This window comes from Stegodyphus dumicola, chromosome X1 (assembly GCF_044657685.1).
Source record: "Stegodyphus dumicola isolate Sdum_Otavi_A_Nest chromosome X1, ASM4465768v1".
In the NCBI taxonomy this organism is placed as follows: Eukaryota; Metazoa; Arthropoda; class Arachnida; order Araneae; family Eresidae; genus Stegodyphus; species Stegodyphus dumicola.
This window is the reverse complement of record NC_140780.1, coordinates 156,147,328-156,160,161: the sequence shown is the minus strand read 5'-3', so window position 1 is coordinate 156,160,161 and position 12,834 is coordinate 156,147,328. Positions and strand designations below refer to the sequence as shown.

General features: G+C 31.2%; 1 protein-coding gene across 2 annotated transcripts in view; it reads right to left on the bottom strand.

Moving 5' to 3' along the window:
* HUWE1 (HECT, UBA and WWE domain containing E3 ubiquitin protein ligase 1) overlaps window positions 1–12,834 on the bottom strand; it is a 595,188-nt gene that overhangs the window by 484,675 nt on the left and 97,679 nt on the right. For both annotated transcript variants that reach the window (XM_085806998.1, XM_085806999.1), the window contains exons 12-15: window positions 10,301–10,401; window positions 9,183–9,244; window positions 5,029–5,117; window positions 2,853–2,933 (exon numbers count right to left, since the gene is read on the bottom strand). In XM_085806998.1, the coding sequence (XP_085663124.1) occupies window positions 2,853–2,933; window positions 5,029–5,117; window positions 9,183–9,244; window positions 10,301–10,401 (333 nt within the window). The remainder of the gene's footprint in view (window positions 1–2,852; window positions 2,934–5,028; window positions 5,118–9,182; window positions 9,245–10,300; window positions 10,402–12,834) is intronic.

The window sequence follows — 12,834 nt, the reverse complement described above, 5'->3', positions numbered from 1 at the left end:
CGAAAGTGGAAATAACAGTACTTCGATCATTAGAAGATTGACTGCTATTTCTTGAGCGAGGATGAGAATTCCTTGTGACACTTAGTTTTTCGAGTTTATTATCCAAAGCTGCAATTTGTTGTCGTAATTCAGTAATAGCATCTGCTCCTGGAGAAAAAATACTGCTGGCACAGTATAGTTCTTGTTTCGGTTGCATTTTGATGATACAATCGGCCAATAGAGCCAGTTTTACGATACATTCATCACTAACGATTAAAATATTGCGCACAGAATCTGGCATTTTCTGCAGAAATATTGTTTTAAGAATTTTATCTGAAATGCCATCAGTAGCAAGGTTTCGCATTTTTTGTAAAAGTTGACTAGGCTAGTATAACTAGGTCACTTTTTTGTAAAAGTTGATTAGGTTGCTATCTCCTAGTCTATCTCCTAGTCCAGTCTCTGTAGACGTTTATTTTCACTTTCTTTAAAAGTGTTCTAGAGACGTTCTTTAGCAGCAGTATATTATTTGGCTTTGCTATTGTCATTTATAATATCCCACAAAACAAATTTTGCTTCCAATTATGAAATTAAGTAGTTGAACTTAAGTTTCCTTGACAGTTATTCTACAAATAGAAAACTGCGCTTCTACTTGGTAAAACCATATTTCTGGTTTTTGGGAATTTTCACTCTTACCCAAGCTATTTCTTCTTTAGTCGCCGATTCTTCAGTTTCTGACATCTTTATCAATAATTCCGAGGTCACCAAGAATGTAGTTGCCTGCAAAGTTCTTTTTTATAATAATTTAAACAACAAAAAACATACACAAGATTATTTTTCTTGTATTATAACATCTTTGTTATTCTTTGTAGTGAGCGATAACTCATTGTTGATTTCAGTCATGCTAAACGATAGTGAACACTTTAAGCTAAGTGATAGTGAAGTAGTAGTTAATATCTAGTAGAAGTAGTTGTAGTTATTATGACCAATAATAATTGTTGCCTACAGGTCCAATGCCAATAGCTCAAGCTAAAATATTTCAATAAGAAATTAATGGAGTGCAGATATTCAACAAGCTGGTTAACCAAATTTAAAAATCGCCATGGTATGAGGGAATTATGAATTTCAGGTGAAAAAGCTTCAGCTGATACTGAAGCTGCTAAACTATTTGCAGATGATTTCGTTCAGAAAAAATTTACAAAGCTGATGAAACTGGTAATCTCCAGAACAAATTAACAACGTTAATTAAACTGGTATTTTCTGGCAATATGTACCGTGAAATGAAAAATTATCTCCAGAACTAATTTACAACGTTAATTAAACTGGTCTTTTCTGGCAATATGTACCGTGAAATGCCTTGGCATCCTCTACAGAAAAGACTACAGCTGGTGTCAAAAATTCCAAAGCAAAACTAGCAATTTTAGCATGCACAAATGCTGAAGGAACACACAAGTGTAAACTTTTTGTAATTGGGAAAATACACGGCCTCAAAAATTTAAAGGAAAGAGTTTCTCCTTATGTATTATGCAAATAAAAGAACACGGTTGACACAATTGCTAACCAATGGTTGGTTTGAGAATCATTTCATACCATCGGCTCGGAGAATTCGGTTGGTTTACACGATGATGCAAAAACTGTCTGATTGTAGACAATGTTTTGGCCCATACTTCACTTAAAATTTTACTGAAAGATAATGTATCTGTATTAATCTTCCCTACAAATTGTACATCCATCATTCAGCCTATGGATATCTGTATAAGGATGCACTGAAAATGCAAATATAAAAATTTTTTAAAACCTATGTTACATTTTTTGAATAATGGCAAGACTATTAAAACATTTTGAAATATAATCAGGTAAAATCTGCTTAGTGGAGCATCGCAAGATTAGGGAACAATGTGTCTCCAGAACTGCTTGGCATAATTTATGGCCAAGCTAGCATATTTCATCGTGAGGATGATGAAGATGATATCTGTGAATGTGAAGATTTTCAGATATCGCAAACCAAAGGTTAAATTTTCCAATTAATGGATTATCTAAAGAAATGTGGGGAAATGGTTATAAATGAAGATGATATAGCAGATGTGGAGAAGTGGTAATAATGGAAGATGATATCGCAGAAGTTTTTGATTGTGATGACAATGACCCAATTATCAATAAATTAATGGACAGTGAAATCTGGAGTATGGTTATGGAGTTATCCAGAAAATACTGCTACTTATAGTGACAAAAGTGAAATAGCGAGGTTATCAAAAACGAATAATTTTCAATTGACAAGATAGTCGGAATTCTCAACACAGCAATTACATGACTTGAACAATGTAACTGAACAAGAGATGTCTGTTTAGAGAATTAAACAGAAATTATTAGCACAAAAAAAGCAATTTAAACAGCTTACATTGAATGAAATGTTTAATAAAGTAAACAAATAGATATTAATTTTTTTGTAAATTTTGACACACTTTACATCATAAATGCTTCATCATTTCATAAATCATGATTTCATATTTTTAATTTTATAATTTCTACATGTCATCTTACAAGCATTAAACTGATTATTTAATATCTGGAAAAATCCCAAACCACTGAAGTCCCCACAAGTTCGGATCTCTGACTTTGTACTGTATATAAAGATAAGAATACAATAAACTATATTATGAAAATGTCAGCACGCCACATTTCTCTAAGCAATAAAAATTCACTTTTAATGGTACCATATGATGTTCTCAATAACTCGTTATTTACCAACACTTTTTAGAGCTAATAAATTTAATAAACAAAAATTACGATCTTTCATAGATACCAAAAAATTATGTGATAATCTAAAACTCTTTTATCTTTAAATTTATTTCAAATAAAATAATAAAAATACTTGCCACTTTCATAGCTTGCCAGATGATACAGAAACGAAAATAAGGCAGTAGCAAAAGGCAATGGAAATGGTTCTGATTCAGGTTCTAAAAATACAGAATAATTTAACATTCCAAAATTAAAACATCCACAAACTAAAATTTGACCTTCATATTTAAAAAAAAAGTAACATGTTAAAGTAATGAAAACAATCATTTTTGCATAAACATACAGATCTAATCAGCATCTAACTTGCAGGGGTGATAGTAATCTCCTTTTAAACTTGAAAACTATCCTGGGACAAAAATCTGATATAATTTCAAACAATTCAGAATGAGCATCTACAGTCCACGATGAAGATAGTTTTTAATGTTACAAACTTTATACAAATTGCCATGCCACCAGGTGGTGTAGGTAAAAGTTGTAGTAAGAAGTAAAGCAGTTCATTGTTATTTACATAAAGGATTAAACCTTTATTCCTGTATACTTTCAAGAAAATCTTAATAAATAAAAAGAGAATGGATTGCTATGGTTTATTTTAAATTTTGCTGCATTTGGAGTGATTTTTGTAACTTGTTTATTTTCAGTCATTTTTAATTTATTTAGTTAAAAAGTATATGAAATTAATTATATGAAATAAATGTCCATCTGATGATGTAATATTAATTGTCAATTCACTTGAATTATGAAGTATAACAAACACAAATTTCTTGCAAAAACCAACCTTTAGATTTGTGAAAGAAAATAAACATAAATTTGAATTTTTTCCTTCAGTCATTATTACACTTTATGCATGTTTATTATGTTGATGAATATTAACACTTTACACGGACTAGCCATATAGATACACTAAAAAACATTTGTCATGACACTTTCCAAATACAGAAACAGGCATCTCAAACAGTGGCCGAAAAATCAAATAAACATATACATTGGAAGGAAGAGAGTCATTGAACAAAGTAGGATGGCTATTTTGGAATTATAATTAAGAAAATATATTATTCATGTGTCTTTTGAGGGAAGTTTAAGGTTTGAAGGCCAAACTCCTGGCCACCTTAAGAGTTTAAGTAAATAATCTTTTTAATTTAGTTAAAAAATGTTCCCTTAATTTTCTTTAAAAAAATTCTTGGCCTGGAAGCTGCTTTCAGATCTTGCATCTGGCACACAAACAATTTCAGTTTTGAAATCACTACTCTTATGATATATTTAAAAAAATTAAAATGTGATATGTGATCTAAAAAGCTGTTGGACCGATATTTGAAAGACTTATGAAAATCAGTAATTAGAATATAATAAATTGCTGAAAAATAAACACTGGATTTATACGAAATACACATTTGGGAAACCAAAATTCCTAAAGAACACCTATACTTCATGCTATCATTAAATATAGAAAATAATAGCTTAAAAATTATACCAAAATAAGAATGAAAATCTAGAAAGCAAATTATATCTTATGCCTATGGACTTACATGGGCACAAGTATCAAAATGCATTAAGTCACCAATTTTTTATGTTCTGAGAATATAAAAATATTACTTGCATAATATGGTAAAATTGTGATATTTGAAATAATGAAATTGAATTTCTTAGCCGCTTATGCTGAATTATCATTCAATTTTAATGGCTAAGATAATTTAAAAACTTTTATGCTCTTACTAATGATCACACAACTACATAAAATGACTTTTGGAATAGAAAATTACCTTACTTGAAGTAATGAAAGTATATAACAGGTTATAAAATTTTGGGATACATGAAATTCTGAAAATAATAAATTTAACTACAAATATCTATTAAGTTTTTAATGTTGGTATATTTATAAATCTACATATAGCATATTTACAAGTCACAAATAGCTATGTAATGATGCTGTAAAAACGTGTGAACAATGAACACCAATCCAGGAATTTAGTGTATTACATTTTCAATTGGCAGATGGATTGGCAGCTGCTGGATATGAAAACGTGCAACCATTGAAATATGAAAACTGCAATTATAATTCATATAATGATGAATATGTGCAATACTAGGGCTGTGAAAATCAAATTTATGCCATCCTCTCATATTTTTTAAGTGAAAAAATTTGGTATATGAGTACTGTAGATTCCTTTGTACACACAGAGATAAGAAGTATATAGTATGACTCATAAAATACATTCATACAATTCTCTGAAGAGGATTTAAATTTTAAATACTAACCTGTAAGAGCTTCAATGCAGTTTCTAACAAGTACAGGTAAGAAACCATGATAAGAAGCTGCTCCTGTTGCATCTATTATAGCATTTAATCTATAAAAAAGAAAAAACTTTAAAAAAAGTGAATTTCATATACACACTTATAGTCAGGTGTAACAAATGAAAATATAACTGAATTTATCACGGCTTGATTTAAATTACCACTTTAATCACACACAACATGTAAAAATTCACATATTAGTTTTGTAAAAAAAAGAATGTCGTCTGTAAATCCCTCTACCGAGGATATAAAAAAAATACTTAGTTCAACGCACATGAGCTGTAGAAGTGAGCAGTTACTGTTTGAACTCATGCCCTAAACTTTAAACTTTCCATATCTTTTACTGTATGTTAAGTGTTACTAAAATGTTTTTTTAAATTAACTCCTGATTTATTTTTTTTAAGCATTAATACAAGGAAAATTGATCCCCAACTTGCGGCAGCAGTATAGAGTTGCAGAATGCATCGAATTAACTTTTGTTTCAGGATACTTTATATAGATATTGTGATAGCCATTTTGTTATCTTATATGAAAGGAATGGATCTTCTTATCGGAGAGGGTACATTGCTAACATCTACCCCAATATATATAATTAAGATTAGTAATCTTAAGTTAAAACTATTGAATAATATTTGATTATTTCCAGTATTAGAATTTTAACTGACAAATGTCTAAATAGTAAGAAATGTGAACCAGTAGTGTTTATTTCCAGTTACTGCAAAGTTGATTTCTTATGTATGACACTAAGTGCTAAAAACCATCAACGATATCAAAGGACAGATGGACAAATTTAAATACATTTAAAATTCAAACATGTATTAAATTAGAATATTAAGTTTTAACAGTCAATGTGAACTTAAACTGAGACTTTACGACAGTATTTAAATTTCACAAAAGACAAAATGTCCCTTTTGGGTACGGGGAGAAACGATTTAAAACCTCTTGCCCTTGAATTGAAGTTGGTTGTGGCAAACAATCTAAAAGTGATACAATTAAAAAAACTCATAATAAAATCCAAAAATTTACTTAAAGATTTCTGTTATTTTAAAAAACTAAATGCATTTATAATGTACATGAAAGTGTGCTAATTTTTTTTCTTTAGTACAGTCAAAATAAATATGAAATGATATATGGTAAGGGCCCATTACAGAGCCGGTGTAGCAGAAATTTTAGAATTTAGTCACATATCAAGCAACAAAATCTAGAAATGACAACATTTTACAGTTTCGGAAGGAATTAGGCAGCAGAATTTAGGATCCACAGAGATTGCATCAGCAATTTAAATTTGTCCATCTGTCCTCGGATATCGTTGATAGATTTTAGTTGATTGCGACCTATCATGACGTATGCATCTCTAACCTGGGCCACAGTGTAAAGAATTTATTTAAATAAACTTCCAAGTCGTGCAAAATCGCTTTTTAAGACTTATAACTAACACTCATTTCTTTGTGTAGAAAATGCATAGCAGCAGCCCTGTTTGTGATGCACAGAGCCGTAGCTAATGTTTTCAGTGCTCAGGGACAGCTGAAGATTTTATGCCCCCTTCTGTATGCCCAGAAGGAAAAACATGTCAATCTAAAATTTTGGCAAAAAAAAAAGAGATTAATTTAACTATGAATTCTGTGACCTATCATGACGTATGCATCTCTAACCTGGGACGCAGTGTAAAGAATTGATTTAAATAAACTTCCAAGTTGTGCAAAATCGCTTTTTAAGAATTATAACTAACACTCATTTCTTTGTGTGGATCGAAGTACTGCACAAGGACTTAAAAATCGAGCCACTGGATACTTTTTTATGCAAAACAAATGACAAATTCTTCAGAAAAGCAAAAGACTGTGAACATCTGAATAAATTTAACTTATTTAATTATGAAATATTAGATGAGGAGACATCTCCGTCCATTTGCTCCTTTTATTCTGAACAGCAATCAGATCTTTCCCACTTAATTGTTATTGTAATTACTCAGATGACTGTACTCCAAGTCAAAAATGAAGCAGCATTCATCAAAGCGAGCACTTTAGAGGGTGGCCTCCCACATGACCTGTGCACTTCGGTATTCAGCTATTTTTCCAAAAATTTAATCTTTCCTGAAACTACGTACTTATGTAAATATTGAATCTTTAACCAAGAAGATTATCATGTATTTAATTTGTATTTTATTTTATATTTTACAAATATGTTGCATTTCTAGATGAATATCCCAGCACCAATCAGTTGTCATCTCAAGAGCTCCTGTGACTTTGGTCACATCCATTTCTCTACTTCAGCTTCCTGCACTGCCCAGAACAAGAATTTCTACACCTGCAGCATTCTTAGAAGCACCCACATCATGATAGCCAGAACACGGCATCCAAATTTTATATAGAGAGGAAATGTGGCTTAGAAAGGAACTAGGAACTTCTAAAATTTTGTAACATCAATTTGACACTTCATGGATGCTGAATTCATCTTTAGAGGCTAAAGACATACATTCACTTCTGGCAAAAATACTTTTTTCCTAAAAATAAACAAACTAATTAAAATTACATATTATATCAGACTTGCTTACTCTTTTATTGTAATTTTACATTAATTATATCTGTTATGAGGTTATCACATATAGCAACAAGCAATGCTACAAATTTTTTCCAAGATATGAGCTCCTCCATTTCCTACCATTGGAGGGTTCCAAGCTGAAAATGTTTCACTGGAACAAATGTCTCAGCTAGGTAAGCAAGACAATTACAACTGGACTGAAAATGCTTCACGTAAAGCTCTGCCCTCGTATGTCCTTCCCTTCCAAAGCACTGATATTTGCACAAATCAACCAATCAGATATCCTGAAAGAGAAAATTCTAAGAAAAATTTCCTTCGATGACCTGTTGAGCAAATGAGAGAATCATTCACCACTGTTTTGTAAAATTTCACTCATTAGATTTTAGGTCTATAAAATGAACCTCATAGCCATCGTCCTATCTCCATTGATTGGAATGAACTAAAACATTCAATCAAATCAGATCTATAAAACTGCTTAAATGACCTACACATTAAGATGCATACATTTGAACTGTTCCAAGGTATTTGATAGCAATAAAAAAGTATGGAAACTTGAAAAGTGGGTACCTGACAAATTTATTAATCAGAAAAGGACAGGTTTTGGGAGTGTCCTCTTCTCTCTTAGAAAGTAAAGACGACAGATTCTTGCAATGAATTGCATTTGTGGATTAGGAGCAAATATTCTAAAACAATCTTGCATTTTCATCATAATGACTGGGAAAGGAAGACGCTTCAGGAAGTCCCTACAGCATTTTCCAACAGATGAAGTGATAAATCCAGCCCAATACAGTAGAGACATAATACAAATGCCAGTCAAATTATGCCTTAAGCAACTAGCACCTAGGAACCAACATGAAGTTAAACTGCTTCAGAACACCACCAGATCACAAACGACTGCATCAATCACAGTGCAAATCAATAATTTGGAATAAGAAATTATGCCGCCTCATTCTCCATACCCTCCCCACATTTTCCAACTTATTGCCATCGTCTTCAGCCACTTAGCCATTTTTGTCCAATAAACACTTTGCCAGTAATGAATCAATTTTTTAAACATCTGAGGACTTCATTACTTCCAGAAATACAAATATCTGCAAACATGACATAAATGGCCTTGCAACACACTGACTTTGCTACAGAGTACTTTGTCCAAACAGGTTTCTTTTTATTCTCTTCTTTTTCAGTCGAACATTTCATTAGCTGGACATCAAAATGCTATGCATACATCACCCAAAACCATATTTCTAATAATAAACAGTAACACTTTCCACAATTTAAGTTTTACTGAACATTAATGAAAATATATAATTCACCGTTAATTACAAACACCCATTTTGTACAAAACAGAACTTCAAATTTTGTATACATTTTCAGATTTAATGTGAATTTTTTACTTCATGTGTTAATTTTGCAAAAGCAGAAATAGTACAATGTTTTAAAATAAATTAGTTTCTTTTACACCCACCAATAACATTTGAAATAAAAAATAAACTTTCCATTATAACTAAAAATATGAGACCACTTTCAGAAGCAAAACAACAGTTAAAAGTAAAAAAAATTAAGCTTTCACTTAAACTTACTTAGGACTTCTATCCAAATGAATAATAGATGTTAGCGTCCTTAAAGCAGCAGCTTTTATTTCCTAAATTTAAAAATTTTATTATTTCATTAAAATTTATCAAGTATGACAGACAACATAACATTAAAATAAGATCGAATGCTACATAATTTTTTACAAAAGTGCTAGAATGCCTAAGATGTATTAGAAAATGGCTAATATCTAGGAACAAGAGCATATTTACATTATGCATGGCTATACAAAAGCACATGCTGCCACTTTGTTCTGCAAAGAACCAAATTAAAAATCAAACTACTGCCAAACTTCCAAGTTTAAATTAGTATCCCAAAAGATACTATACTGCTTGTAATTTTCCAACAGCTTTCTAATACAAATAACAATATCCTAGTAAATATATACATATATAATATATTTAAAGACAACTACAATGAATTACATAGATCAGGCATGGCTTAACTGCAGCTTGTGAATCGCATTTGGCTCTCAGGCCCCTTAACTGCAGCTCACAAGTCAGGTTCTTTGACCTTATATAGGACATGACTTGCAACAAAAGTAGTTTCATTTCTGAAATACAGTAGTTGCATTTTGGCACAGTCGTGCAATGAGATACTTCTTTATCATATAGTAATTTAATTTCTTTTATTACTTTAATGTGTAATTTTTTACCACTTGCGCTACAATAAAACTTCACGGTTGTGGTGCCGTGCGCTACAATATAACACGCGGTAAAGTGTCTCATTTACGCCGCTCCATGACTGCGAGTGCAATCCAGAGCTGTAACTCGAGAAATAAACAATCTCATTGTTAGGTGACGTGTGCGACACATTATTTTCATTTTTGCGATAAATGCCTACGGACGCGGTCTTTACGTCGCTCGTGGTTTGAGCCAAAAGCGCCTCGACATGTGTGGTATGTCTTTTTAGCGCAAGTGGTTAAAGAGAAACATGCAAAATTGCAAATGCCATCAACTTCCAGGCTATTCTGATGCCTTCACCACACTTAGTAATAAGTATTAACAGTCAAGTTATCACATGACAAAGAAAATGCAAACAACACATAAAATAGCTTTCATCAGCTTAGTGGTATCGCTAAAGTAATTAAAACTGATTTATTACTCACAATCAAACTTTGATCTTGCAGTTCTAAAACATCAACCAGTTCTTCAATAAGGCCATTGTAGAGAAGTGAATTTACATTGTCAGGAACTGCATTGCAGTAAACTATAATTTTAAAACTAGAGTAAGATTTATGATTGCCATAAGTCATATTAGAAAACACAATAATATGCATTACAAATTAACTGATTTCACACTATAACAAATTTACTTCAACATTATATCCTAAATTTTAATTTAACTAGTTGTATTTATTTTTCTAAAATTAACTAAACATTCTTAGTATTTGAGCAAAAAGTATTAAAAACTGCTCCAGCAACTCAAACAAAATTTAGGTTAAATATTAAAAATAGCACTCCACGAGCATCATCACTGCTCACACAAAATTTTTTTTTGACTTCTTTAAATAAGTCTATGTAATTTTACTCCTTGTAATTTCACAATAAAGGTTAACTTTCTTGGCTTCTTACAGATAACAACAAATGTCTTAATATAATGCGAAATGTCTATTTAACAAGCAATCTACCAAGTTTTTCACGGAATTCTCACTAACATGCGAATTTTCTTATGTAAAAAACTCCAAACAGCGAAGTAAAGTATTTAGTGAAGTTTTTTAATGGATGATTTTGATATTTTTCTATCTTACAATTATTTGTTTGTTCTGACACATGCATAATTGCAGCTGTGGTCCTAGGAAAAAACATGTGGCTCATTGTAACACTGCATTATAAATGATGGATGAAGTGGAGGGAGCCTTCTACTGATAAACATTCCCCATTCAATAATGTTTCATAAAAAAGTTTAAGGCTCAGCAAGAACTGCACATTATTTCTGCTATTTGTGGTTTTATACTGCAAATCCTTTTAAACTGAGATAAAAGTAAGTAGCATATCTGTGATAAAAAAGAAACCAATAGCATTGTTCTTAGGTTAGATTGTCATGACGCATAGTACTGAAATTAATTTAGCAGAACACATGTAATGTGACTATACTCTTCAGCAGATGCACGTAAAACATAGTTTAGTATAATACTGATGTGTTTCCATAGTAAATGCTAATCTGTTACTTTGATGAATGTTATAACAGATTAGCATTTACTATGGAAACACATCAGTATTATACTAAACTATGTTTTACGTGTTTAATGTTATAACAATTACCTCGGTCGTGCTTTAATTTCAAAAATATTCTAAGCACAGAAAGTGATGAAAAAAGGAAAACTATTCTAAGCACAAAAAGGTGATAAAAAGGGATATTTATTCCCAGTACCTCCTCCAATTCTAGTCATTTAAATTGTTATAAGTACCCATAAATACTTTCCTTCCACAGAAACTATATATACATATATATATATATATATATATATATATATATAATCAAAGCTGCCAAATTTGAAATAAAAACTGAAAGTTCTTGCACAAAAGGCACAAGTTTTCGGGAAGGTTTTCGTGCTGCGTGACAGTGTTACTTCAAAAATACCATATTCCGGCGTTAACCCTCTCACTGCATAATATTTTTATCGAAGTATTTTCAAAAACTGCATAATTTTTTAATTACATATTTCAAATCTACTTATATTTTAGAGTTGAAATACACAAAAAGATTTTGTAAAAGAGTTTTTTTTTAAGTATAGAACTAGCTCATGAAAAAAGGTTGTCGGAAAGTTTAAATTGAAGAATAATTAAATAAAAGAAAAATTTTGAAAATTAATCTTGGTCAAATTATGATTTATTTTATATAATATAATGGTAAAACATATATTCTAACGAAAATATGCAAAATATTTTATCAGAAATGAAGTGTAATATGATAAACTTCGAAACAAGGCTTGAGGCATTCTATCTCGCCATCTTTGCACCAAATACACATTTCTTTGAAAAAAAATTTTTTGCCAGTTTCAGTTTTTTTTTTTAGAAACAAATAGCACAATGTCTACGAGCTTCTTTCTTGATGGCATTGGTGTAGATATATCTAGCAAAATGTCAAGCAGTTAGTCTCACGTGATTGAGAGTTGAACTACAGACATCTCAGAGCTTCGAAAAGACCGCACAAAATGTGTTTGTATATTTCACAAAAATATGGACAATTAATGCCATCTGTTAACCCAGATCTGAATAAATAATTAAACATCACAGAAAAGTCAAAATGAAACCATGAACGGGAAAACAGCTGGTTGTACAGTTACATAAATAAAAAATATGCATCCCTGCGGAAATCGCGTGTTGCACAAATTTTGCTACTTCTACGTTGCCCATGGAAATCGTGGGACACGCAGCGAGAGGGTTAATGCACACCACTGTAAAACATACCTGTAATTCAAAACTACATTTTAAAATTTTTTTAAGTATATTTGCCATATAACATGCAAACTTTTCTTCATGAAGAAACATGAGAGATACATATGATATTCTTATCTGTAGAGGTCATTCATTTGAAGACTTTTCCCATGCTTTTGAGCAATGGTATAGTGAACTGACAAGCAATAAAGGGGAAAATATGTGTATGATGGAAATGCTTGAGGGAGTATATAATTCTGCA